The 27908-nt window shown below is 43.7% G+C and overlaps 2 protein-coding genes across 2 annotated transcripts in view; both read left to right on the top strand.

The window, feature by feature from the left end:
- Positions 1-8090, top strand: part of LOC122555330 (bromodomain and WD repeat-containing protein 1) — a 216212-nt gene extending 208122 nt beyond the window's left edge. Inside the window, exon 40 of the mRNA XM_043701209.2 lies at positions 692-8090. Coding sequence (XP_043557144.2) covers positions 692-1428 — 737 coding nt within the window. The 3' untranslated portion in view covers positions 1429-8090. The remainder of the gene's footprint in view (positions 1-691) is intronic.
- A 19010-nt stretch (positions 8091-27100) lies between these two features.
- The window catches only part of psmg1 (proteasome (prosome, macropain) assembly chaperone 1), a 37382-nt gene continuing 36574 nt past the window's right edge, over positions 27101-27908 (top strand). The window contains exon 1 of the mRNA XM_087992519.1: positions 27101-27256. Coding sequence (XP_087848645.1) covers positions 27138-27256 — 119 coding nt within the window. The 5' untranslated portion in view covers positions 27101-27137. The remainder of the gene's footprint in view (positions 27257-27908) is intronic.

Below are 27908 nucleotides of genomic sequence, written 5' to 3'. Positions count from 1 at the left end.
GTGTTGCTGAAAACGATTTTTGATTTGATCAGTGGGACATATTGCAAGAATACAAATTCAAAGGAAAAACTGACTTTGAGCTGAAGGGCCTCTTTCTGTACTATAAATCTCTGACTACTATACTTCATAGAGGAAAGTGCTGATTGTATGTTTGTCAAGTGGAGACTAATTAGTAGGGACATTATCATGGAGAATGCATGTAATAACACTGATTGACAGTTAACAAGTTTTGTTTCATTTTAAACCGGACAGGTTGACTCTAATCAGAGCATTGCTGTGAGAAATGAATTAGCAAATGACTATCAGCTATTTTATTGATTTGAAGCAGGTGGTGTACATACATGTTCTTTTGTGTCCAAATATGCATGCTGTAAGCCCATGGACTATCCTAAATTGATTTTCAGCATAAAACCTTGCACATACAGGATTATCCAGGGTATGTTGTCCAATTGCAGAATCGCATCTAATGTTGGGTACAGTGTTATGGATTTCGTAAGCACAGTCTTGTTGAGTACATAAAGTACCTTGGTTGTTGTGTACTAGGCTGATATTTCAGTGTTATATTGAGGGAGGCTACGTGCCAGAATTATTTTGATTAAAAAATGAATTGTCTTCAGTTTATAACTATCCCTCTTCTAATTGAATATTTTCAAAAGGTAAACCTAATTTTTATTTCCTGTTTCAAATTCAGAACCATGTGGTACTCAGGTGAATGGAGACAACAGGAAATTGGTCCGTCAGAATATGGCAGCTAAGAAACGCAAGATCTTGAGTGATTCTGAGGAAGAAGACTCCATTTCTGAGAGGGAGCAGGACATGTTAAGTGCTGTTAAGCGAAGAAAATATGCCTGTGTTTTGGAAGATGACTCACTGTCTGAGAACCAGCAGCAGCATGAGGATGGGGAAGCCCAAAAACACAGTTCTGGTAGCAGTACCAGTTCTGAGACTGAAAACAGCTCATGCTCCAGTTCTCAATCAAAATCTCAGTCAGACTCTGAATCCCAATCAGTTTCTGATTTGGACAGCGATTACAATGTGAACTCTAGGGCAAAAGTGAAATCCAAGATAAAAGTGAAAGCAAAGACACAGGTGAAGAGAGGGAGACCGAGAAAAATTCAAGGGAGAGGAAAAAACAAAGTAACTGCTTCCAAAAAAGTTACCAGTAGGTTAGAATATAAGAAGCAACAAAAAATCTTGGATACTGATGAAGATGGGGATGATGATGATGATGATGATGACTCTGATTATGTAAAACGAGATTGTGTTTGTAGACCATCTGCAATAAGGACCAGAAATCAAGGCAGAAGGACTGTGAGATATGATGATTATGATTCCGATACAGACAGCCTTTTATATAGTGAGATACCTAACCATGGAGTATCGAGGTCTGGACGGGTACGACGAATACCCATGAGAGTGAGAGACTGAAATGCAGCCATTTATTGGCATTGTACCACTGTGAATTTGTCTTCTCTAAAATTTCAGGGATTATATTTATATTTTTCTGGATTTATTTTCTGGGGAGTGGGGGCGCTGCTGGCTGTGCTTGGACACAAAATCATGATCAATATTGTAACCATTTAGGAACATGTGGTAACAGCACAAAAAAACTTCAATAGTACTTAAGGTAACTCTAGCAATGTCCTGGACCATGCTAGAAAAGTGTGTGAACTTAGTTTTTCTACTATTAAGCACTACAGCTAATGTTATTTATTTCTGCTTCCTTGCATGTATTTTAAGCCAACAAAACAGTGTATCTCTGTCTCACCAGTGAATGAAGCAGTTATTCACATTTACGCAATGGATAATGGCAGCAGGAAGAAACACAAGTTTACACCCACCTTCTTTTCATGATGTCTTTTATTTGTCTTCAACATAAATTCAATCAATGCATTTTGCTTAAAGCTTGTATATTTTATAACCAGATTAGTTTTTTTTGGAGGGCCAGGGTAGAAATGAAGGATATCTTAAGTTAAGATAAAAAGACCACATTTTCTTTACATGTAAGTACAATATTGCTAAAATGTCTATAACCTTCTTTGTCCTAGCCCTAACATTTAACAAATCGTCTAAATTTGTAATAAGTTGGATAATTCTGATCCCTTATATTTTCTGTCATGTCAGCATCTGATCTCACCTGTATCTGATCAATTTGGCCATTCCTGTGTTTCAGTAAAGGACAAGAATAATGTAATACTAACGGCTTAATGACCATAATTTCTTTCCTTCGCCCATTTATTTAAAAAGTGGAAAGGAAAGAAAAAAAATCAGATTTTGCGTAGTACTGACTGTAATTGTGCAGATTTTCTTGGAATAAAGTTAAGGAGTTATAACTTTGAATTTTTTTTGCAAGAAAAATACATCTAATTAACATGGGCTGGTTTAACATCAATTTTACCCCTGTTTTAAATTACTTTCCAATTTATACTTATAGATTAATCAGGTTTGGTGTTCTAAATTGGTTCTTGTAAATATTGCAACATCAATCAATTTTTTTTAACATTAACCGTCAAATTTAGCAGCATATGGAGTATTTTTAAAATAAAACAAATAACCTGTTGAAAACCATTTCAAATATTTTTACATATTTAAGAATCTGAGTGAATTAGCAAGTGTGGATTAATTTTAAAATGCTCTTCTGTTATGATAAATCATTTGTGGATATTCCAAAATAACACTAGGAAGTAAGTGTTTTTCAAACAATGGGTCATCAGTGTGCTAATGTAGAGTACATTATTTGTATTATCAATTTGTACTTTTAAACTGGAGTTAGAATTGTTTCAAGGTTTGTAAATTTTGTTCAGAAGTGCATTCTTCCCACCATCTATCTCAAAAGATGTGATTCACACTGAGTTGCAATTTCATCAATCGTTTAGTGCCTTGTCCAAGTATCCGTATGCTTGTCAAGGCAGTGAATATTCACAGGCATATCCAAAGAATAAGATTATTTGACCAAAGCCTAATGTTGACCATATGCGCATACCATTTCTAACAAAAATCAATGGATAACATAGGAACATTTCCATTGTTTTCTGGAGACATTGTGGTTAACTAAAGCCCCACTCCCCTAACTATTGGTCAGACTGGTATGAACTGACAGAAAATAGCAGAAATCAAACTTGAGGTTTTGGCCTCTTGGGTATCTAATGCCGTTGGAGGAGTTCCTGCACATAACTTTAAATTCCAAGCTTCTTGCCAATTTCCACGACAAAAGGTTATACGGAGAAAGACAGAATACCTTTTCTGTCTCTATTTACAGCAAATCAGTTATGTACAAAAAATTTTAGAAACTTCTGAGAAAGAAGTTTTTAAACTTCATTATCAATTGCAGTTTGCAAAATAAATACTACAAGGAAAGTAATTACAGGTAGTCCCCGGATTGTATGAGGGCCCCATTCTTGAGTACGTTTGTAAGTCAATGTATACACAAGTCAGAACACAGTACAATTTAAAACAACCATTCATAAGTATGAAGAAATGTTCACATCAGAACATTGAAATTAATACTAATGCAATCTGGTATGGTATCTCGTTCATAAGTGTGAGTATTTGTAAATCAGAGCCCCCCCCACCCCGACCAAATACATACTTTTCTTTGCAGTGACAACAGTGCAACATATCAAATAAATTTCCAAATTGCTAATAGGCATCGGGCCGGGTAAAACTTGTCTAGCTCTTTATAGAATAATTATCTGTAAGTTTATAGCGTGTCTCTCAAGTTATAAAGTTGGATATTAAAACTAGATCAGATGTCCATCCCCTGCTATATGTATTATGTTCTAGGAAATCTTGGTATAAGTGCTTCTATTTACTATTTTCAGATTTATACAAAAGTCCTGAATTGTATTTAGTTTTGTCACTTCAGAAATCTGCAGTTTGCCATATTACTTCATTTATTCCATTTTGGCCTTTGCAAACATCTGCATGTAATAGTATAATTAAACACCTTAACCTTATGCATTTAACTTTTAAAAGACACAGCAAATCCTATTAAAACTTGAATCTACAAAGTTGCGAACATTTTTGGCACAGCAAGACCATTGGCGACCATTCTTTAAAGATGTGATCCTGTTATACTGGGGCAGTTTATTGACATAATTTCACATTTTACCACCTACATTTTTGGATGGGGGTGCAGGTATGAGTTAGAGACTGAACAAGTGACCTTAGTTTTTTTTTAATGCTGTTCAGTCTTTTAAAAATTGAACTTCAAGCAAGTCATAGCGAATCTTTACATTTGTCTTGTGCAGAATGTTTTATGGTTACCGCATGATCACCCAGGAGAGGAGACAGTTGAAATATTTGTAAACTTACCTGAATGAGAGAGTTTGATTTTTTGACGTTCAACATCTACAGCATTGTTCAGTCTGAACATTTTAAAGATCTGTAACAGTAAGTGATCTTTTAGCTCATCCACAGTGTGGAATTGCATTTATGAAAAGAAATTGGTGCCTTCAGTGTTGTCTGTGCCTACAATGATGCTAGATCTTATTTGTAATCTTTGATGTGGTTGTCCTCAGGAACACATGAAAATCAGAAGTTTTACCCTCGCGACCACTCCCTCAGCCCATCTGCCCCCAAGCAACCATCTTGAGTATTGCAGAACATTTGGTCATGGGTTAGACTTTTACATACACCTCACTAAAACTACTCAATTTTGGTGTGGACATTAGGTGTACAAAGTCTAAGGGGTAGTTTTCCTCTAAATGCCTAGATAGGAAACTCTCAGGATTGGATAAAACTCGAATTTTCAGCTTGAGATAAAATTAATCATAATTACTAGTGAACAAAATTGATATGATCGAAAAATTGACATTGCACCCAATTCCATCAGTGCTCAGGTAGGCAAGTTATGTTAAAAATTGGCACTATAATTTCTGATTTTTATTTCTTTGCATTAGCTGAGATTCTAAATATGTGAATTGTCTTCCATTTAGAATTTTATTATGGTTTAAACATCCAATAAAAGTGAATATTGTTTAGATATATGAAAAATGGTGCTAATTCTGCAACAGTTGGTGAACTTAAATACCAGTTTATAGAGTAACTGCAAAAATATGATTCTGAACAAAACTCACAGAATAGATTTTTGAGTACTTATAACAGCAATAAACTTAGTGGAGATGCAGGGGGTTCTCTGCCTTGTTCCAACTATGTTCCAATGAATGTACAGATGGCAGTTTCAAAAATGGCAAAGTTTCTGAATTAGTCTTTACGCGCATCAATTATTAACCTATGCTCGTTGCATATATCTACTTTGTAGATCTACCTTGGATCACAAAGCATATAGTTTACTTTTGATTTAATTTATTACCAAGATTTTGTTTTATCTTCATTTCCAGTAATTATCTGAGAAGCACAACACGTATGCTGTTCTTGTGTGGCTCATAGGTATGAAAGTATCATAGGAGTAGGTTACTTGTCAATACTCAGAAATAGTATGCCATGCTCTACAGGGAAAACTATATCCTTAAAATTGACCACTTGTGAAGGTGATTCACAATGAAATTCATGAGAATTAACTCCTAGTTAAGGATGTTGCTAGTACCACGAACAAATTTGCTGAATGTTTGACATCATTATTTGTGACTAACATTTGCCTTCCAAAACTTCCCATTCCTATCATTCCATAATTCAAAGAGCAAACTTGGGTATTGTGACTGAGCTATCCTTTTTAATTTTGTATAACATGTAAAACTGGTCTTTAAACACATGAATTTAGTTTAACATTACCAGTTTAAAGTTTGTAAAGGCAAGGTTTTACTATCTTAGGTAATCAATCTTGTTTGAAAAGTGTCATAATATGAAATATCAATGCATCCCCAAAGATGAAAAATACAGTTTGTCAAAACATTTTAAGTTAACATATGTAGCAAAATTGTGATGACATCCAAGGATTAAGGTGATAACTTGTTCAAGCGACAGTTTCACAGCTTCTGGGCATCTTCCTTAATTTTGAGTATCAGCAAGGCTTTTTGGCTGGGTTGAACAGAGCCAAGAGTGATCCTGAAAATTTACTTTGTAATACTATTCACTACAATGATCTATAGTTCACACGTATACTTGGGCAGTTAGTGTCAGAAGGTTGGCCAGTGGGAGGCACTGGCACAGTCTACTTGGTGAAAAGATGGTATGCCAGATCACAAACGAGCGCTGACCTTTTTTGCCATTGCCCAGGGATGCTGTGACCATTTGTATAATAGCCTTCTATTATCATCAGTTAACAACGCAAGCATTGAACTTTTAATTTGTAATAGAAGCATTTGCACAAGTTGATCCCATTCTGTTGTACAGTCAAAATTATTCATTAATGATTCAAAACAAATGTTGCACAATCACATGCTGCCTTGTCACTGTGTAATAAGTTCACGATAACTTGTATATGACAAAATTAGATCTTTCTGGCTGAGTTATCAGCATTCTTGACTTTTTTGTGAACATAATATTAAAAATGCACTCACCCAAAAATACATTTAAATTACTGTAACAAGTGTTTGCTGTTGTCAGCCAATGAAATAATAGTTGCAGCAACTTAATTTTCTGAATGTGTCACTTGACATTTTTAAAAATCTCTCAGCATGATGGACTAAAGGGTAGAAAAGTAGCCAATAAGAGATTTTCTCCTATAGTTTGCATTGTATTTTATTTGGACAACTCATCTCTTTTATAAAGGGGTTTATTTTCAGGCAAGATTGGTTTTCCAAAGAGTGCCACCCAAAGCATGATTTTTTTATTTATGTCGTAAACCTATTGTGCATTTGCAGCGTTTGTTTTCCTTTTTTATGTTTAGAAATTCATTCAGATTATCTTACATTGGCACAGGAGTGTTAAGACCACTTAATTTGACTGCAAAGCATTGAGTTATAAATGACTTACCTTAAAGATTTGAGGAATTCTTTTAAAGTTAATTTTTCAATATTTAATATCCATCTAAATTGTTACACCGTCAATAGTTCACGTCGAATTTCTTGAAAATAACAAAAAAAATCAGTCGAGTAAAATTTTACATACTTGACATTGTAAAACATTTTATACTGGTTAGCCTGATCAGCAACTTTGTAACACTTCAGAAATAATGTTAGTCACTACGCATTTGAGTTTCCAATTTAGAGTATAATAGAGAAAAGAAAATTTGAAACACTTTATGAAGAATTAAGTACTATATACTTAAAAATGATTTTTGACTTAATACAGGCTGACAGTTATATTGGTTTTGGGATTACTGCCAAACTTCAAGTTGCAGACACTTGCAGAGGGTTTCCAGTCCACATGAGAGATACAGCAGCAATGTTGTAAAAATGTGATTATGCCATTAAGAAGTTTTACTTGGGGAGGAGAACATTCCCATAATTTCGGAAGTATGATTCTCATTGCCAAATTAGAGTGTCTGCTTCCTAATTTGCCTATAACTTATTTCAGTGGGCAATGTTGAACCTCTAAGTAAGACGCTTAGTGGTTGATTTTGCAGAGAAAAGAAAAGCAGTAGAGCATTAACCATGCCTAAAGGAAAACACCCTACCATTATACTGCAATGAAACAACAGAAATAACTGCAGGTATATATATACCAGTCCAAGGATCAGACCATAACTTATTTGTGACTGAAGGCATAAATGGCATGTTTGTGGGGTGGGGAAGGTGTAAGAAATAAATGGGTTGAAATTGTACAAATAAAATTGTGAAGTTTAGAATAATCTTACAGTCCCCCACTTAAAAATTAAGAATGTTTATTCCTTTTCCTGGGACATTGCTTTTGCCAAATTGTTTCTATTTTGAGCTCAGGACCATTTATATATACAAACTGAAGAATCAAATTATTCAGGGAGAGTTGTTTGCCAAAATGGCAGACTTCAGTTTTCTTTGATATGCAAGGAAAAACATTGGCAGTTTATTTTGTCATTTTTCTGGCAGTTTATTGTAAAATGTACATATGTAAAAGTTCAGAAAACTTGCAATTTTTGCATTAGCTGCATAGCATATTGTACAAATTAATGTATGTGGTTGTGATGATGCTATTTTCCAGGTTTGTGAAAAACGAATTCTGTGTAAAATTACAAATTTCCTTCTTTAAAAATAAAAGGCATTCTGAAAGTTCTGTTGTATTCTGACCTCAAATATCCTGTGACCATTCTGTGTACTGTTGTATTTAACATTTGAATCAGGAATGGTGTCTAAACAGATGGAGAAATTGGTGAACGGAGGAAATGTTTGGAGTAGTAAATATATACAAGACAGCATCATACTCATTTTGAACCCTTTGGCTAACAGGAAATGCTCATGGTCTTCAGGGACTACAAAAGAGGACTGTTGAAATGCCAAGCAGCAATGGTGTGGTTTGTTGCGAGGTCAGTCATCTCTGCTCCAGCTCGTCTTTTTAGGAATTCCTTGGGAGTGTTGTATGGTCAGTTATCTTCAGCTGCTTCATCAATGACCTTCCCTCCATCATAAGGTCAGGAATGAGAATCAGATATGTTGATTACTCAATGTTCAGTGCCATTCGTGACTCCCCTTATACTGAAGGAGACCATTTTCAAATGGAACAGGAATTAGATAACCAGGCTTGATTTGATGACTCAAGAAACATTTGTGCTACACAAATACTGGGAATTACTATTTCCAATAAGATATACCATATCTTGACATTCAATGGTGTTACCATTGCTATATTCACCACTTTCAACGTTTGGGGGCTTACCATTAACCAGACACTCAACTGAACTTGACATGTAAATACAACTGATGCAAGAGCAGGTCAAAAGCTAGGAATACTGCAGAGTAAATCACCACCTGACTTACCAAAGTCTGTCAACCATCAAAAAGGCACAACTTGGGAGTGTAATGGAATATTCCCCACTTCCTTGGATGGATGCAGCTCCAACAACACTCGAGGCATTTGATGCCATCCAGGACAAAGCAGCCTGCTCCATTGGCACCACGTCCACAATCATCCACTCCCTCTACCATAAGACTTTCAGTAGCAGCAGTGTGTAATATCTACAAGATGCACCAAAGATCCTCAGAGAGCCCTTCCAATCCCACAATCATTTCCATCTAGAAGGCCAGAGGCACAAATATAGTGAGCGTCACCACCTACAAATTCTCCTCCAACCACTCAACAGTCTGACTTGGGAAATATATTGCTGTTCTTTCACTGTTGCCAGGTCAAAATTCTGGAATTCACTCACTAAAGCTCTACCTGCAGCAGTTCAAGAAGTCAACTCATCACCAACTTCTCTGGCAACTAGAAATGGGCAATAAACTGATGTAAATTTGCTCGCTGAGCTGGAATGTTCGTTTTCAGATCTTTTGTCACCATACTTGGTTAACACCATGAGTAAGCCTCTGGATGAAGCACTGGTGGCATGGCCCACTTTTTATTTGTGTTTCGGTTTCCTTGGGTTGATGACATCATTTCCCATTCTCTTTCTCAGGTGTGCTAAATGGTATCCAAGTCAATGTGTTTGTTGATAGAGTTCCGGTTGGAATGCCATGCTTCTAGGAATTCTCATGCGTGTCTCAGTTTGGTTTGTCCTAGGATGGATGTGTTGTCACAGTCAAAGTGGTGTCCTTCCTCATCGGTATGTAAGGATACTAGTGAGAGTGGGTCATGTCTTTTTGTGGCTGGATGATGTTCATGTATCCTGGTGGCTAGTCTTCTGCCTGTTTGTCCAATGTAGTGTTTGTTACAGTTCTTACAAGGTATTTTGTAAATGACATTAGTTTTGCTTGTTGTCTGTATAGGGTCTTTCAAGTTCATTAGCTGCTGTTTTAGTGTCTTGGTCAGTTTGTGGGCTACCATGATGCCAAGAGGTCTGAGTAGTCTGCCAGTCATTTCAAGATGTCTTTGATGTATGGGAGAGTGGCTAGAGTTTCTGGCCGTGTTTTGTCTGCTTGTTTGGGTTTGTTGCTGAGAAATCGGTGGACTGTGTTCATTGGGTACCGGTTCTTTTTGAATACATTGTATAGGTGATTTTTCTCTGCTCTGCATCGTTCCTCTGTGCTGCAGTGTGTGGTGGCTCATTGAAACAATGTTCTAATGCAGCTTCATTTGTGGGTGACGGCTTCTGTAGTTCAGTTTTTAATCGGTATGTGGTGTTTTCCTGTAGACACTGGTTTGAAGTTCCCCATTGGCTGTTCTCTCTACTACAACATCTAGGAATGGCAGTTTGTTGTTGTTTTGCTCCTCTTGAGTGAATTTTATGCCAGTAAGGGTGTTATCGATGGTCTTGAAGGTGTCCTCTAATTTGTTTTATTTAGTGATGACAAAGGTGTCATCCATGTGGCAGACCCAAAGTTTAGGTTGGATGGTTGGCAGAGCTGTTTGTTCGAGTCTCTGCATTACTGCCTCTGCAAAGAACCTTGATATCGGAGATCCCATGGTTTGTCTGTACGTTTTGTTGTTGAAGGTGAAGTGAGTGGTAAGGCATAGGTCCACTAGCTTGACGACATTGCCCTTGCTGATGAAGTTGGTGGTGTTTGGTGTATGTGTCTTTGGTTCTTCTAATAGTATAGTCAGTGTTCCCTTGGCCAGATTGATGTTGGATGTGAACAGGGCTGTTTCATCAAAGGAGACCATTATTTCATCCTCTTCTGTCTTGATGTCTTCAAGAATTCTTGGGTTGAGTGGATGGAGTGGCGTGAGTCTTCTGCTAAGTGTTTGGTGTAGCTCCTTGGCTATTCTGTATGATGGTGTTCCAGGTAACACGACTATTGGTCTGAGGGGGGCTGCCGGTTTATGAATTTTGGGTAATCTGTAGAAGCGTGGTGTATTGGATCCCTCTGGTTTCATTTTTTTGGAAGTCGGTCTTATTTATTTCTCCAGATTTCTGAAGTGTTTTGAGTAGAGCTGTGATTCTGTTCTCTAGTTGTGGGGTCGGAATTATTGCCACTTATTGATCAGTGTTGGTATCTGCAAGTAATGGGTTCGCTTTCTTAATGTAGTTTCTTTGATTGAACATCACTGTCAAGCGTCCTTTGTCTGCAGGTAGGATAACAATGTTTTTTTTAGTGCTTTCTTGTGTATTGAGTGTGTTTTGTTTCTTCTTTCCTGTTTAATGGTTGATGGTTTGCTGGGTTTCTTCTGTGAGTTGGTTGTCTTTCAGTGTTGTGTCTAAAATGCTAAGAAATCTTTCTTGTCCACATCCTGTAAGTTGTAATTTAGCCCTCTTACTAAGACGTCTTTCTCAGTGTCTGTTAAGGGTCGGTCAGATAAGTTTTTTTTTATCCATGCTTCTGTGTTGTTATTTTGTGTAAGTTTGTCTAGTTCTTTTATTTTCAGTGTTGTTGCTGTCTAATGTCTATGGCTTGTTGTACTGTGTCTGTCCATTCATGATCTGTTGCATTAGTGAGTAAAGATTTTTGGCATGAAATTTCCCAGTTGTATTTACAAAATCTGTTGTGGACATCATTAATCATTTCTCTAAGCATTCTGCAGCCATTTACAAAATACCTTGGAAGAACTGTAACAAACACTACATTGGACAAATAAGCAGAAAACTAGTCACCAGGATACATGACGCACTCTCACTAGTATCCTTGCATACAAATGAGGAAGGACATCACTTTGATAAAGATTAAGCCTTTGCTCGAAAGAATATTCGAAAGAATTTTAGCTATAATAGCAATCTTTTAACTGGGGAAATGGTTTGCTGATTTGACACTTGTCATGTATATGGAAGTATACATGAAGGAATTGTGTGTGATTTGTATTATTTGACAAATCATACTCTGCACAAGGGGACCATCTGGCCACTCATGTCTTTGTTATATTTTTGAAAGTGCTATCCAAAATGGCCCACAGATCTTTCATTTTCAGGTGCTTATTCTATTTGTTTTTAAAAGCAACTCTTCTGCTCTTTCCAAGCAATCCACTCCTGTTCTTCATAACCTGATGTTTAGAAGAAAACCTTCTCTTCACACCTTGGCTCATTTTTGATTATTCTTTATTTTTAGATTAGAATCCATACAGTGTGGAAGGAAGCCATTTGGCCCAACAAGTTCACACTGACCCTCCAAAGAGTAACCCACAGACTCATCCCCAACATGTGGGCGGCACGGTGGCACAGTGGTTAGCACTGCTGCCTCGCAGCGCCAGAGACCCGGGTTCAATTCCTGACTCAGGCGACTGACTGTGTGGAGTTTGCACGTTCTCCCCGTGTCTGCGTGGGTTTCCTCCGGGTGCTCCGGTTTCCTCCCACAGTCCAAAGATGTGCAGGTTAGGTGAATTGGCCATACTAAATTGCCCGTAGTGTTAGGTAAGGGGTAAATGTAGGGGTATGGGTGGGTTTCGCTTCGGCGGGTCGGTGTGGACTTGTTGGGCCGAAGGGCCTGTTTCCACACTGTAATCTAATCTAATCTAATCTAATCTAAACATTTACCCCTGACTGATGCACCTAACACTATGGGCAATTTTGCATGGCCAATTCACCTGACCTGCACATCTTTGGGTTGTGGGAGGAAACCGGAGCACCCAGAGGAAACCATATGCAGATGTGGGGAGAATGTGCAAACTCCACACAGTCACCCAAGGGTGGAATTGAACACAGGTCCCTGATGCTGAGAGGCAGCAGTGTTAACCACTGAGTCACCATGCTGCCCCATGGATGTTGCAGTAGGTTCACTTCACTGTGCTGCAAGGGTGGGAAATCCAGTATTTTGATCCAACAACAATGAAAGGCAGTAGAGGTCCATGTCAGGAATTGAACATGACTCAAAGTGAAACTGAGATACTGGATTCTCAAGGATCTAATGTCCTTGTCCTTCAATGCCAAGAGATTACAGGTTGGGACTGTGCCTTTTAGGTTGGGAAAGATCTGATGACAATAAGGTTGCCTTCCCAGCAACACCCACATCTCTCGAACAGAAGGTGATCACTCAGTCAAGGAAAATGAAGGATGGACAACAAATGCTGGCTGAAAAGGAGGAGACTGGAAGAACAAGCAAGCCAGGCAGCATCAGGAGGTGGAGAAGTTGAGGTTTTGGTGTAACTCTTCTTGGGGACCAGGAGTGGGTGTCAGGGGAGCTGCAGATAAAGGGGTGATGGGGGCAGGGTGGTGAAATGGGGATAGGTGAAGATGGAGAGGGTATGACCTGGTTGGTCAATGGGAGGAATTAATCCAGTAGCGGGAAGGGAAGGAGAGGAGTTGGGAAGGGAGTCAGGGGATGGAAGGAAGGTTATTTGAAATTGGAGAACTAATGTTGAGTCCTCTGGGCTGTAGGCTGCCCAGACAGAAGATGAAGTAGTATTCCTTCAATTTGCGGTTTGGTTCGTTGTGGCAATGGAGGAGGCAGAGGGTGGTCATGTCGGAAAGGGTGTGGGTAGGGGAATTAAAATGGGCAGTGACTGGGAGGTCCAGTCAGCCCCTGCAGGCCCAGCTAACATGTTCGTTGAACCATTCCCTAAAGTTTAGTTTGGTCTCCCCGATTGTAAAGACGAGCAAAGCAGGAGCTCCTGATGCAGTAAACTGTTGGAAGAGAGTTGAAGAGTATGGTGCGAGAAAAGCACAGCTGGTCAGGCAGCATTTAATGAGTAGGGGAATTGATGTTTCGGGCATAAGCCCTCCATCAGGAATGACGCTTGTGGTCCAAGGGGGCTGAGAGAGAAATGGGAGTGGGTGGGACTGATGGGAAGGTAGCTGAGAATATGATAGATAGATGAAGTTGGGGTGAAGTTAATAGGTCGGAGAGGATAGTGGAATGGATGAACAACTGTCTCTTTATCTCAGTCCAAACTGACCTGTAGCAAGAGGTCATGACCTCTGGATATGTCTCTCTCAGTCAGAGGAAATATCATCCCTGCATCTAGTCTGTCCAGCCTGTCAGATTTTTATACATTTCAATGAGATTTCTTCTCCATCTCCTAAACACCAATTAATACAGGACCAGTCAACCTAATCTCCTTTCATAGGACAACCTGCCATTCCAGAAATCAGTCTGGTGAACCTTGCTGCACTCACTCTGTGGTGAATATAACTTATCTTAGCTAATGAGACAAAAACAGCAAACTAGGCTTAGTTTTAGCAAGAGCTGAAAATGTGTTGCTGGAAAAGCGCAGCAGGTCAGGCAGCATCCAAAGAACAGGAGAATTGACATTTCAGGCATAAGCCCTTCTTCAGGAATGAGGAAAGTGTGTCCAGCAGGCTAAGATAAAAGGTAGGGAGGAGGGACTTGGGGGAGGGGCGTTGGGAATGCGATAGGTGGAAGGAGGTCAAGGTGAGGGTGATAGGCCGGAGTGGGGTGGGGGCGGAGAGGTCAGGAAGAAGATTGCAGGCTAGGAAGGAGGTGCTGGGTTCAAGGGATTTGACTGAGACAAGGTGGGGGGAGGGGAAATGAGGAAACTGGAGAAATCTGAGTTCATCCCTTGTGGTTGGAGGGTTCCTATGCGGAAGATGAGGCGCTCTTCCTCCAACCGTCATGTTACTATGGTCTCGCGATGGAGGAGTCCAAGGACCTGCATGTCCTTGGTGGAGTGGGAGGGGGAGTTGAAGTGTTGAGCCACGGGGTGGTTGGGTTGGTTGGTCCGGGTGTCCCAGAGGTGTTCTCTGAAACGTTCCGCATGTAGGCGGCCTGTCTCCCCAATATAGAGGAGGCCACATCGGGTGCAGCAGATGCAATAAATGATGTGTGTGGAGGTGCAGGTGAATTTGTGGCGGATATGGAAGTATCCCTTGGGGCCTTGGAGGGAAGTAAGGGGGGAGGTGTGGGCCCAAGTTTTGCATTTCTTGCGGTTGCAGGAGAAGGTGCCAGGAGTGGAGGTTGGGTTGGTGGGGGGTGTGGACCAGACGGAGTCACGGAGGGAGTGGTCTTTTCGGAACGCTGATAGAGGGGGGGGGGGAGGGAAATATATCCATGATGGTGGGGTCCGTTTGGAGGTGGCGGAATTGACGGCGGATGATACGCTGTATATGGAGGTTGGTGGGGTGGTAGGTGAGGACCAGTGGGGTTCTGTCCTGGTGGCAGTTGGAGGGGCGGGGCTCAAGGGCGGAGGAGAGGGAAGTGGAGGAGATGCGGTGGAGGGCATCGTCGACCAAGTCTGGGGGGAAATTGCGGTCTTTGAAGGAGGCCATCTGGATTGTACGGTATTGGAACTGGTCCTCCTGGGAGCAGATGCGGCGGAGACGAAGGAATTGGGAATATGGGATGGCGTTTTTACAGGGGGCAGGGTGGGAGGAGGTGTAGTCTAGGTAGCTGTGGGAGTCGGTCGGTTTATAGTAAATGTCCGTGTTGATTCGGTCGCCCGAGATAGAAATGGAAAGGTCTAGGAAGGGGAGGGAGGAGTCTGAGACGTTCCAGGTGAATTTGAGGTCGGGGTGGAAGGTGTTGGTAAAGTGGATGAACTGTTCAACCTCCTCGTGGGAGAACGAGGCGGCGCCGATACAGTCATCGATGTAGTGGAGGAAAAGGTGGGGTGTGGTGCCAGTGTACCTGCGGAAGATGGACTGTTCCACATATCCTACGAAGAGGCAGGCATAGCTGGGGCCCATGCGGGTGCCCATGGCTACTCCTTTGGTTTGGAGGAAGTGGGAGGATTGGAAAGAGAAGTTGTTCAGGGTGAGGACCAGTTCAGTCAGTCGAAGGAGGGTGTCAGTAGAAGGGTACTGGTTGGTACGGCGGGAAAGGAAGAAGCGGAGGGCTTTGAGTCCTTCGTGATGGGGGATGAGGTGTACAGGGACTGGATGTCGATGGTGAAGATAAGACGTTGGGGACCGGGGAAGCGAAAATTATGGAGGAGGTGGAGGGTGTGGGTGGTGTCCTGAATGTAGGTGGGGAGTTCTTGGACTATGGGGGACAGGACCGTGTCGAGGTATGCAGAGATGAGTTCGGTGGGGCAGGAGCAGGCTGAGACAATGGGTCGGCCAGGGCAGTCAGGTTTATGGATTTTGGGTAGGAGGTAGAAACGGGCGGTGCGGGGTTGTGGGACTATGAGGTTGGAGGCGGTGGATGGGAGATCCCCTGAGGTGATGAGGTAATGGATGGTCTGGGAGATGATGGTTTGGTGGTGGGAGGTGGGGTCATGGTCAAGGGGGCAGTAGGAGGAGGTGTCCGCGAGCTGGCGTTTAGCCTCAGCGGTGTAAAAGTCGGTGCGCCAAACTACTACCGTGCCTCCCTTGTCTGCAGGTTTGATAGTGAAGTTGGGATTGGAACGGAGGGAGTGGAGGGCTGCACGTTCCGAGGGTGAGAGGTTGGAGTGGGTGAGAGGGGTGGAGAAGTTGAGGCGGTTAATGTCGCATTGGCAGTTGGCTATGAAGAGATCGAGGGCCTATAGAGCTGCAGTAAGTCTTCATTGCTGTTGTACTCGACCTCTCTTGTAATAAAGTGGAGGTGCCAGTGTTGGACTGGAGTGGACAAAGTTAAAACTCTCACAACACCAGGTTATAATTATTTGGAAGCACTAGCTTTCGGAGCATTGCTACTTCATTAGGTAGCTGTGAAGCAGGATCAGGGAACACAGAATTTATAGCACAAGATTAGAGTCATGCAACTGAAACGATATAATGAACAAACCTAGATTGCTGTTAAGTCTTTCACCTTTTAGAATGGGTTGCAGGTTTAGGTTCATTCTATGTAAATCCCAGAGCTGCTTTTAACTCACATTCTCGAGATAACTTAAAGTTTTATTTTAAAAGCGAGATAGAGTCTGTCTGTATCCGAATATTAAATCAGAAATTGTTCTCTTTCCGAAGTAGGAATTCATAAAATGTTATATGGATTGACTGCCTGCAGATTGTGCTTTTTGAGCAAAAATAGAATATATCAACAAATACAAATCTGCAATGCAAATTCACCCCATAGACTGATATGTGTATCTGTGTGCATGTGTGTAAGTGAGTCATAGAGATGAGCAACACAGAAACAGACCCTGAGGTGCAACTCGTCCATTCTGATGAGATATCCTAACCTACCTCAGAGAGTATTCCAGGTCGATGTGCTTATTGATTGAATCTGTGGATGAGTGCCATGCCTCTAGGAACTCCCTGGCTGTTCTCTGTTTGGCTTGTCCTATAATACATCCACAGATTCAATCAATAAGCACATCGACCTGGACCCAGTATACCGACCACTGCAACGGCCAGCTGAAACTGACAACCGGAAGCGGCAGATTCAAACCACTACAAATGCCGGAGGAAAGATCACCGAAGCGCTTCACAGGAGGCTCCCAAGCACTGAGGATGTCACCTAGACCGGGGACGAAACGTCTGCAACACAAACTCGCAGCTTGGCGAACAGAACCACAACAATGAGCACCCGAGCTACAAATCTTCTCCCAAACTTTGAACCTTTAAAGCATTGCCTGAGTTGAGATGTCACCTTTTTAAAAATAAAACCTTCATTTATCACGAGGATATGACTTAAAAGAAGTTCTGGGGTTTACATATTAATGAACCAAAACCTGCAACCCATTCTAAAAGATGAAAGGCTTAATAGCAATCTAGGTTTGTTCAATATATTGTTTCATTTGTATGACACTAATCTTTTGCTATAAATTCTGTCTTATGGTCCTGCTCCACAACTACCTGAAGGAGCAGTACTCTGAAAGCTAGTGCTTCCAAATAAACCTGTTGGACTATAACCTAGTGTTGTGAGATTTTTAATCTTGTCATGAAGGTGAACATGCCATTTGACATCTGAACTGCTTGCTATACCTATATTATTCCTTTTAATGATCATTGTGCAAAGACACAGAGGTGCCTTGTACATGAACATTTCTCAACCTATCACTATTTAAATAATACTGTCATTCTATTGTCCTACTATCCAGGACAACTTGACATTTAGCTATGTTATATTGCATCTGCCATGCATTTGTCTAGTCACTCAACTTGGTTATATTCTCTTCATCCCACCAAATTTTACATCCTCCCCCCTCACATTCCATCCTGGTTTTGCGTTATCAGCAAACTTGCAAATATTACACTTGATTCCCTCACTCAAATTGGTGATATATATATAGTGAATAGCATTGGTTCCAGCCCTGATAACTATAGTTCCCCCATTTAGTATCTTATAATCCCGACAGTGTGGAAGCAGACTATTTGGCCCATTGAGTCCATACTGACCCTTCTGCTCCTAGTTTCTACATTTCTATAAAAGTGCGTTGTAAGACCTCCATAAGTATGTAAAAAGAAAAAGATTAGTGAAAGCAAACATAAATCCATGTGCTCTGGGAGAAAGGTATCCACCAATGAACAGATCCTTTAAAAATTAATCTTATAAATCTGCCCCCCTCATCCAACTGAGCGGGCAGATTCACAAAAAGAGGAGCCAGTTCATTCCTCATCACCCAGAAACCTAATAATGTGAGGAACTTGTAAACTATTACATGGATTGACTGCCTGCATTCACTGGCTGCAGATTGTGCATTTTTGAGCAAAATAGAATGTATCTACAAATATAAATCTGTAAATACAAATTTATCTCATAGACTTCTATCTGTGTGTGCGTGCATAGTACAGAGAGAGAATGAGTGTGTGCCTGTGAGTGCACGTGTGAGAGTGAGTGTTTGCATGTGCGCGAGCTTGGTAGTATGTGTGTGGGTGTGGGAGATGTATGTGTGTGTGTGAGGGTCTGTGTGAGTGTCACCTGTAGTGTGACATGAACCAAGGTCCCGGTTGAGGCTATGCTCATGGATATTAAATTGAGCTATCAGACTCTGCTCAGCCACTTTGTGTTGTTGCATATCCTGAAATCTGCCTTGGAGGATGGTCACCTGAAGATCCGAGGGTGAATGTCCCTGACTGCCTGAGAGCCGAAAAACCGTTTTTCGCAGCCTGCAACACGTTATCGATGAGGATGAGCATCTCGCCAAGACCTTCCCCATGTGTCACTTCTCATCTTTAAACAACCGCCAAACCTTAAACGGATCACTATTCGCAGCAAACTGTTCAGCCTTCAGGACAACATCGACCGCAACACCGTACAACTCTGTCATAGTAACCACTGCAAGACGTGTCAGAGTGTCGACACAGAGACCACCATTACACGTGGGAACACCACCCACCATGTACATGGCAGGTACTGATGTGACTCTGCCAACGTGGTCTATCTCATACTCTGCAGGCAACGTTGCCCCGGGGCATGGTACATTTGCGAGACCAAGCAGACGCTATGACAATGGATGAATAGACATCGCTCAACAATCACCAGGCAGGGATGTTCCCTTCCAGCCTGAGAACACGTCAGGGGTCAGAAATATTTGGTCTTGTATCTTTGGATGATCATCCTCCAAGGCGGATTTTGGGATAGGCAACAACGCAAAGTGACTGAGCAGAGGCTGATAGCCAGGTTTGGTACCCATGAGGATGGCCTCAACCGGAACATTGGGTTATGTCACACTGCAGGTGACCCCACTGCACTGTACACTCTTTCGCGCACGCACACACACATACTCTTAGAAATTCACACACTCATGCAGACCCTCTTTCATAAACACAAGCAGTACCCCCCACACTAACTCTCACAGGCCTATACTCCATTACACTCACACACACACTTTACCAAGCTTGCACACATGCAAACACACACTCAAACGCATACACTTTCTCTTTCATGGACACACAAAGTTTGGGGTGAATTTATATTTACAGAATTATATTTTTAGATACATTTTATTTTGCTCAAAAAGCACACAATTTGCAGGCAGTCAATGCAGTCAGTCAATCCACGTAATATTTTGTAAATTCCACTTTGGAAATACAACCACTCTAACTCAAGATTTGGATACAGACAGACTCTCATCTCATACATTTAATGCATTGTCTGAGCTGAGATGTTGCTGTTTTCTATAAAACCTTAATGTGAGAGGTAATTTCGGTTTAAACTTTAAGATGTGCCTGGACCACAGACTGATCTATAATAAAAGACAAAACTTTTGTTTCTTTTCTAACAACCATTTTATATACTCAAAAGTAGAATAGTTTAAATTGTGCAGAATGCTGACAATTTGTGAGCGATAGTAAAAACAAGCAGGCTCTTGATTGATGAAGCCATTCACACAGCAGGGAAGGATAAGTCCTTGACTGATAAGACTGCTAGCACAGACAGAGAAGAATAAGTCTTTGACTGATAAGACTACAGGGTGAGAAAAACAACAACTTTAGAGACTCTGAAGACATTTGTTGCAGACTTTGTGATAAAAATAATGATGTTTTTAAGAATGTGAACCTCATGGCTTGTTGGAGCCAAGGAGAGGAGGGACTTGTGCTGTATATAATGGGAGACTTTGTAAGCCTCAGCGCGCCTTTTCTTTAAGGGTGCCCGACTCTGCAGACTTGACTTGTTAATAAAACTTTGTTTTCCTGAATTTGTCTAGAGCGATTATTGAGAAGCGATTTTCGTTTCTAACAACTTGGGGGCTCGTCCGGGATCAACACTCCGGCCGCAAGGGGAGTTGAGGAAGGATATCGGAGAAGGTGCACCCTGCTGAGTTCAGCAGTCCCTGATTCCTTGCTTGTCGCCCCGCGCGGTTTGAGCGAGTGATATCCGGGAGGCTCAGGAAAACAAAGGAGGGGTGTACCCGAGGCAGTGGGGACGGTTAATGATCGAGTAATTTTGGTGCACCGAACCCAGGTAAGTAAAAACTTGCTGGGACCGTGTTTCCGGAGGACTGGGGACCTACAGGGTGCCTGTGGATTTTTTTCTGCAGAGACGTGGGACTCAGGAATCTAGAGACCGGGGCTCGCCTGTGAGGGATTTTGCAGAGACCGTGTTTGAGGAGGAACGTGTACCTACGGGGTGCCTGTGATTTGTGTCACAGAGACGTAGGACACAGGAATCCAAAGACCGGGGTGCCTGCAAAGGAACCTGGGCGATCACGGGACTGAAGGTCCGGGAATTGGCTACATTGTGATAGATTATCACGGGAAAAATACGAAGTCCTCGGAAATGGGAAATAAGGGATCTAAGGTGATTAAGGGAAAGGTAGGCTTAAACAGGGACAATGACACATACCCCGGGGTACCTGACGATAGTCCGTTATGAATAATGTTAAATAATTGGGATCAGGGTAGGAGAAAAGGAAAATCTAGAAAGAAGATGGTGAGATACTGTCAAACGTGGTCCCAAACACCTATTCAGGGAGACTCAGTGTGGTGGCCTAAATTCGGCACTGATGAAGACTGGGTCCGGCAAGCTCTAATTTTATATGTCAATTCGAAACCTAATGTTACTCGGGGGGAAAGTGATTACGCCTTTTGTTGGCTGCCAGTCACACTATCTTGCAAAATGAAGGTAACCAATGAAGACTCGAAAGGGCAGAAAGAATGGGAACCTTTAGATCACTTACCCTGATCTACGTGACCCCGTCGGCCCCGCAAAATGGTCCTTCGGGTGGCGACGATTCAGGGGAAGGGGAAGAAAGCGGGGAGGAACCACCAGGTGCCTCAGGAGTACAGACTAGATCTCAAGCTGAAAAGAGTCACAGACGGAACTCTGTCCCGATTGCAAGAATGAATCCACTCCGGGAAGTGCCCATGGGAGGCGCGGAAGGAGGGACGGGATGTGTAAACGTCCCCTTAACGAGTACTGAAGTACGGAATTACAAGAGGGAGATGAAGGGCCTACTGGAGGACCCCATGGGCCTGGCTGAACAATTAGATCAGTTCCTGGGGCCAAATACTTACACGTGGGATGAGATGTATTCCATCATGGGAACATTGTTCTCTGGCCAGGAGTGACAGATGATACGACAAGCTGCGCTGTTGGTCTGGGAGAGAGAGGGAGGAGCAGGAGGGGAGCAGAAATTTCCCCTCACCGACCCTGAGTGGGATAAGCAAACGGTAGAAGGAAGACGCAACATGAGGGACATGCGGGAATATTGGATAAAAGGAATAAGGCAGCAGCCCCGAAGGGGCACAATTTTACCAAGGCCTTTGGGAATCATCAAAACCCGGAAGAAACCCCTACAGACTTCCTAGACAGGATTAGGAAGAACTTGCAGCAGTTCGCTGGGGTGGACCCTGAGACGGAAGTGGGACAGCAACTCATACGGGTAGAGTTTGTATCAAAAGCCTGGCTGACACACGAAAGAAGTTAGAGCAAATGGATGATTGGGATAGTAAACCTCTGAGTGAACTACTACGGGAGGCGCAAAAGGTGTTTGTGAGAAGGGACGATGAGAAGCAAAAGAAGGCGACAAAGATAATGATGCAGACGGTGCAACAAGTGACAGCTGGAAGGAGGGAAAAGGGGGAGCCGTGGCAGGAACAGGAAAGGGGAGAGTTGTGGCAAGAGCAGAGGAAAAGAGGACCGGGGCCGGAACAAAGGAAGGGTGGAGGAACTCGAGGCCGCGACAGGGAAACGAGGATTGATAACTTCCCGGGGAAAAGAATTAGCTCACGAACAAATGATCAGCCTAACGTTGGAAGCCCTGGCGTTGCCTACAGAACTCGCAGTAGTCCATGTACCCGGTCACCAGAAGGGGTCGACACCGGAAGCGGTGGGAAACCGGCTGGCAGATGAGGAAGCCAAGCGGGCAGCGGTCGAAAAATACGTCCAATTGTTAACGTTAATACCGTTGAGGGAAGGGCTCGCTAAACAACCCGTCTTCACCCAGGGGGAGATTGATAAAATGGATCAATTGGGTGCCCGGCTAGATACTAACGGGAAGTGGACGGTTCCTGATGGGAGACAAGTACTGAACAAACAGATCACCCGGGGTATTCTGCACCGATTACACCATCAGACCCACTGGGGGGTGCAAGCCATGTGTGACACAATCCTGAGAGACTATGTATGCAGGGGGATGTACACATTAGCCCAACAAGAGGTAGTCGGATGCCCCACTTGCCGGCGTATTAATCAGAAAACCATGCGTTCTATGCCAGCTGGTGGTCAGCCCCTAGCGATTAGGCCATTTCAGAGGATCAAGTCGACTTTACAGAATTACCCCCAGTACAGAGATGGAAATATCTGCTAGTAATAGTAGACCATTTCACTCACTGGGTAGAGGCTTTCCCAACTGCCAAAGACGATGCACCAACCGTGGCCCGACTGTTGTTAGAGAACATAATCCCGAGATATGGCATAATGGAATCTATCGACTCCGACTGCGGGACGCATTTTATTTCTAAGCTACACCATTTGATCTGTACTACCCTGGGTATCCAATGGAAATTCCACGCACCCTGGCATCCTCAGAGTTCGGGTCGAGTTGAGAGAATGAATGGCACGCTTAAGACCCAATTGACTAAGCTGATGTTAGAAACTAAGTTATCCTGGCCAAAGTGCCTGCCCATTGCCCTATTGCGGATACGTACGGCACCTCGCCGAGATGTCGGGGTTCCCCCCTATGATATGCTCTTCGGATTACCGTATTGGAGTAAGGTTGATGGATGTCCCACTCTACAAGGGGGGGATGTATTTATCCGAACCTATTTACTGGCCTTATCCCGTTCTTTTGCAGAACTCCGGAGGAAAGGTATCCTGGCTCAGACTCCGCCGCTCGACTTCCTCCTGCATAAGGTGGAGCCCGGAGATTGGATACTTGTTAAGACCTGGAAGGCCGAAAAGCTCCAGCCGCGGTGGGAAGGACCGTTCCTGGTTCTGTTAACAACTGAAACAGCTGTTCGGATGAAAGAAAAAGGGTGGGTCCACGCATCAAGGATAAAGGGGCCTGTTCCGCCTGAAGAAGAAAGCACCTGGACATGCGAGCAAGGGGACAAGCCGTTGTCGGTAAAACTGAAAAGACAGCAATAATGAACTCTACTTGGACTGTATTGGTGGGGATATTGATCAGTTTACTCCTGTATGTGGGGGAGGGTGAGGGGAGATGTGACAAATGTCGAACTACAGTAAGACTTGGGATTCGAATCTATTCGGGATCATTTGTGTCCCATTCCTATGTGGACGATAGGTGTTACGATGTGAGTGCACGCCATGAATGTTGGGAGGATGGGAGACCCTATTATCAGGTATATAATAAAGGATACGGTGGCAAAATCCATGGATGCCCTATAAATGACCGCTGGGTGTGTATTAGCAAAACTGGGAGGTGGGACCTATCCTCCGTGTTGCTCAGGGAACAGGTTGACAGAGTCAAGGAGACCAAGATACAGATCCCTGATCGGGGGTTGGGGAAAGAGCAAGACCGTCAGGGAACGGTCGTGCTCCCTAAAGTGCCATCTGTATACGAAGAGGTAGAAGGACAGATTGAACTCCCTGATGTTACACAAAACCTGTTTATTGATCTCACCTCTAGAATAGCCACTGTTTTAAATGTTAGCAATTGCTGGGTCTGTGGGGGGCCGCATATGTCGGAACAATGGCCGTGGACTGGTCAAAGCTTAGACATAGGGGAATTGCTGCAAACCACTTGGACTCATGACAACGACAGAAAAAGCCAGGGGTGGAGACTGACAAACAGCCCTGAGGGCCAGTTCTGTATTGAAGGCAAGGGGACCGTGAAGGTAGGGATTAGCCCCTGTCAGAATATATTGGATGCAACCACGCGAGTATGGTGGCCTGAGAATATTGCTTGGTACATTGCACACCGAGGTCATCAAAATTGCATTCGGTTACGTTCTGATTCCTCCTCTTACGAGCTAAGTGCTGACCCTTCCGATGGCATGAAAAGAGTGTGGAGCGGTGGTTGTCAGGGGAATCAATGCTGGAATAATCCTGTCCAGACTCTGCCACAGGGTCAACAATCCGAATACTGGAATTGCAGTGGTCCTGGTCCTTATGAGGGCGTCCCTGGGGTAAAGGAGTTGTGGGATGACGTTGTGAGGCAGGGAGGGCCTGCTCCAGATGGCCTATTTTGGATATGCGGTAATCAGGCATATTCCAAACTGCCCATGGGATGGGCTGGAGTATGTTTCCTGGGTCTAATAAGACCTGAATTCTTCCTATTACCCCGGGAGGAAGGCGATGATTTGGGAGTTAAACTCTTTGACTCCCTGCGTAGGTCGCCAAGGGATATCCAAGTCGGTGATGGGGGGGATGAGTGGCCACCGGCCCGGATTATTGAATACTACTGGCCGGCTACTTGGGCACAGGACGGATCATGGGGATATCGTACTCCTATCTATATGCTAAATCGAATTATCAGGCTCCAAGCAGTCGTAGAGGTCATTACTAACCGGACTGCCCTGGCCCTAGAGCTGTTGGCTCAGCAGCAGGATCAGATGAGGGCTGCTATATATCAAAACCGACTTGCCTTGGATTATCTGTTGGCCTCGGAGGGGGGTGTGTGCGGGAAATTTAACCTGACAAACTGCTGTCTAGAAATTGACGATAATGGTAAAGCGGTTTTGAGAATTTCCGATGAAATTCGGAGATTGGCCCATGTGCCAGTACAATCTTGGCGTCCTCTTAGTGGCATCGGATGGTGGGATGGTCTCCTAGGTGGTAGCTGGTGGCGCACGGCGTTGCTGGTGGTTGGGGGAGGCATGATTCTTCTTCTCGTATTACCCTGCCTAACTCCCTGTATTCAGTTTTTAATTCAGAAAAATATTTCCCGACTCCAGGCAGTGGTGGTTCCACAACATGGGACATGGGAACTTAAAGTGATGTTGCTGCGAAAGACCAAGGATTTCCCGGGCCCTTGAGGGAAGGGGGGGCTTATCTTGGTCAGGCACATCTTAAAGAAAGAAAAGGGTGGAATTGTGAGAGGTAATTTCGGTTTAAACTTTAAGATGTGCCTGGACCACAGACTGATCTATAATAAAAGACAAAACTTTTGTTTCTTTTCTAACAACCATTTTATATACTCAAAAGTAGAATAGTTTAAATTGTGCAGAATGCTGACAATTTGTGAGCGATAGTAAAAACAAGCAGGCTCTTGATTGATGAAGCCATTCACACAGCAGGGAAGGATAAGTCCTTGACTGATAAGACTGCTAGCACAGACAGAGAAGAATAAGTCTTTGACTGATAAGACTACAGGGTGAGAAAAACAACAACTTTAGAGACTCTGAAGACACTTGTTGCAGACTTTGTGATAAAAATAATGATGTTTTTAAGAATGTGAACCTCATGGCTTGTTGGAGCCAAGGAGAGGAGGGACTTGTGCTGTATATAATGGGAGACTTTGTAAGCCTCAGCGCGCCTTTTCTTTAAGGGTGCCCGACTCTGCAGACTTGACTTGTTAATAAAACTTTGTTTTCCTGAATTTGTCTAGCGCGATTATTGAGAAGCGATTTTCGTTTCTAACACTTAAGTTATCTTGAGAATGTGGCTTAAAAGAGGTTCTGGGATTTACATATTAATGAACTGAAACCCACAACCCATTCTTAAAGATCAAAGACCTAACAGCAATTTTGGTTTCTTCAATATATTGTTTCAGTTGTATTTCACTGTAATCTTTTGCTGTAAATTCTGTGTCTTATGGTCCTGCTCCCCAACTACCTGATGAAGGAGCAGTGCTCTGAAAGCTAGTGCTTCCAAATACATCTGTTGGACGATAACCTGGTGTTGTGTGATTTTTAACTTAGTCCACTCCAGTCCAACACGAGCTCCTCCACATCATGTTAGTGCAGCACGGGCAGGTCCGCCCTCTGGTGGTAGGTGTAAGCCACGGTGAGTGGGTCAGTGCAGCCCGGGTGGACAGACGCTCCCTCCGACGGTGAGATTGGTCAGTGCAGCACAGGTGGACAGGAGCTCCCTCTGACGGTGAGTGGTCAGTTCAGCACGGGTGGACAGGAGCTCCCTCCGACGGTGAGAGTGGGTCAGTGCAGCCCGGAGCGGAGGAACAGGAGCTCCCTCCGACCGTGTGGGTCAGTGCAGTACAGGTGGACAGGAGCTCCCTCTGACGGTGAGTTAGGGTTAGTGCAGCACGGGAGGACAGGAGCTCCCTCTCACGGTTATTTAGAGCCAGTGCAGCACGGGAGGACAGGAGCTCCCTCTCACGGTTATTTAGAGCCAGGGCAGCATGGGAGAACAGGAGCTCCCTCTGACGGTGGGAGTAGATCAGTGCGGCACAGGTGAACCGTCCCATTGACGGTGAATTAGGGTCAGTGCAGCACGGGAGGGAACAGGAGCTCTCTCTGACGGTAAATTAGGGTCAGTGCAGCACAGGTGGACAGGAGCTCCCTCTGACGGTGGGAGTGGATCGGTGCAGCACAGGTGGACACGAGCTCCCTCTGACGGTGGGAGTGGATCGGTGCAGCCCGGGAGGGGCGGGGGGTGAGGACAGGCCTCTCGGTGATGGCCACGTTTTTCGGGGAGGTTGTGCCGGTTTTCTCGCGGGCGGTGGACGATGATGATGATGATGATGATGAGGAGGATGAGGATCTGGAGATCCGGAGGGAGATCGAGGGGCAGAGGTGAGGCCGGGCCGCTGAGGCTGGTGTGAGGGGGGCAGGGTGAGGGGGTGAGGTCCGGGCGGCGGTTGTTGTGGATCCGGGATCAGTTCCGGAGTGTAGCCGGAGGATTGGGGATTGTAGGGAGGGTCAGTGAGGTTAGAGGTCAGCAGCAGCAGGGTCAGTCCGGTTACACACACACACGGGGGGGGGGGGTGGGTGGGGTGGGTGGGGGATTGTGGTAAGTTACAGGGAAGGATGTACAGGGTTGTTGTGGAGAGGGCACACAGATACTGCCTGGATTACACAGTACCAGCTAAAAGGAGAGGCTGAGGGCTGCCTATGTGGACTTCAACAGTTTCCTCATTTCCCCTTCCCCCACCTCACCCTAGTTCCAAACTTCCAGTTCAGCACTGTCCCCATGACTTGTCCGGACTTGTCCGACCTGCCCAGCTCCTTTTCCACCTATCCACTCCACCCTCTCCTCCCTGACCTATCACCTTCATCCCCTCTCCCACTGACCTATTGTACTCTATGCTACTCTCTCCCCATCCCCACCCTCCTCTAGCTTATCTCTCCACGCTTCAGTCTCTCTGCCTTTATTCCTGATGAAGGGCTTTTGCCCGAAACGTCGATTTTGCTGCTCGTTGGATGCTGCCTGAACTGCTGTGCTCTT

The sequence above is a fragment of the Chiloscyllium plagiosum genome, unplaced genomic scaffold (genome assembly GCF_037043375.1).
Source record: "Chiloscyllium plagiosum isolate Xiang-an unplaced genomic scaffold, Cpla_swu_hap1 HiC_scaffold_12, whole genome shotgun sequence".
Classification (NCBI taxonomy): domain Eukaryota; kingdom Metazoa; phylum Chordata; class Chondrichthyes; order Orectolobiformes; family Hemiscylliidae; genus Chiloscyllium; species Chiloscyllium plagiosum.
This window is presented reverse-complemented; position numbering and strand designations above follow the sequence as displayed.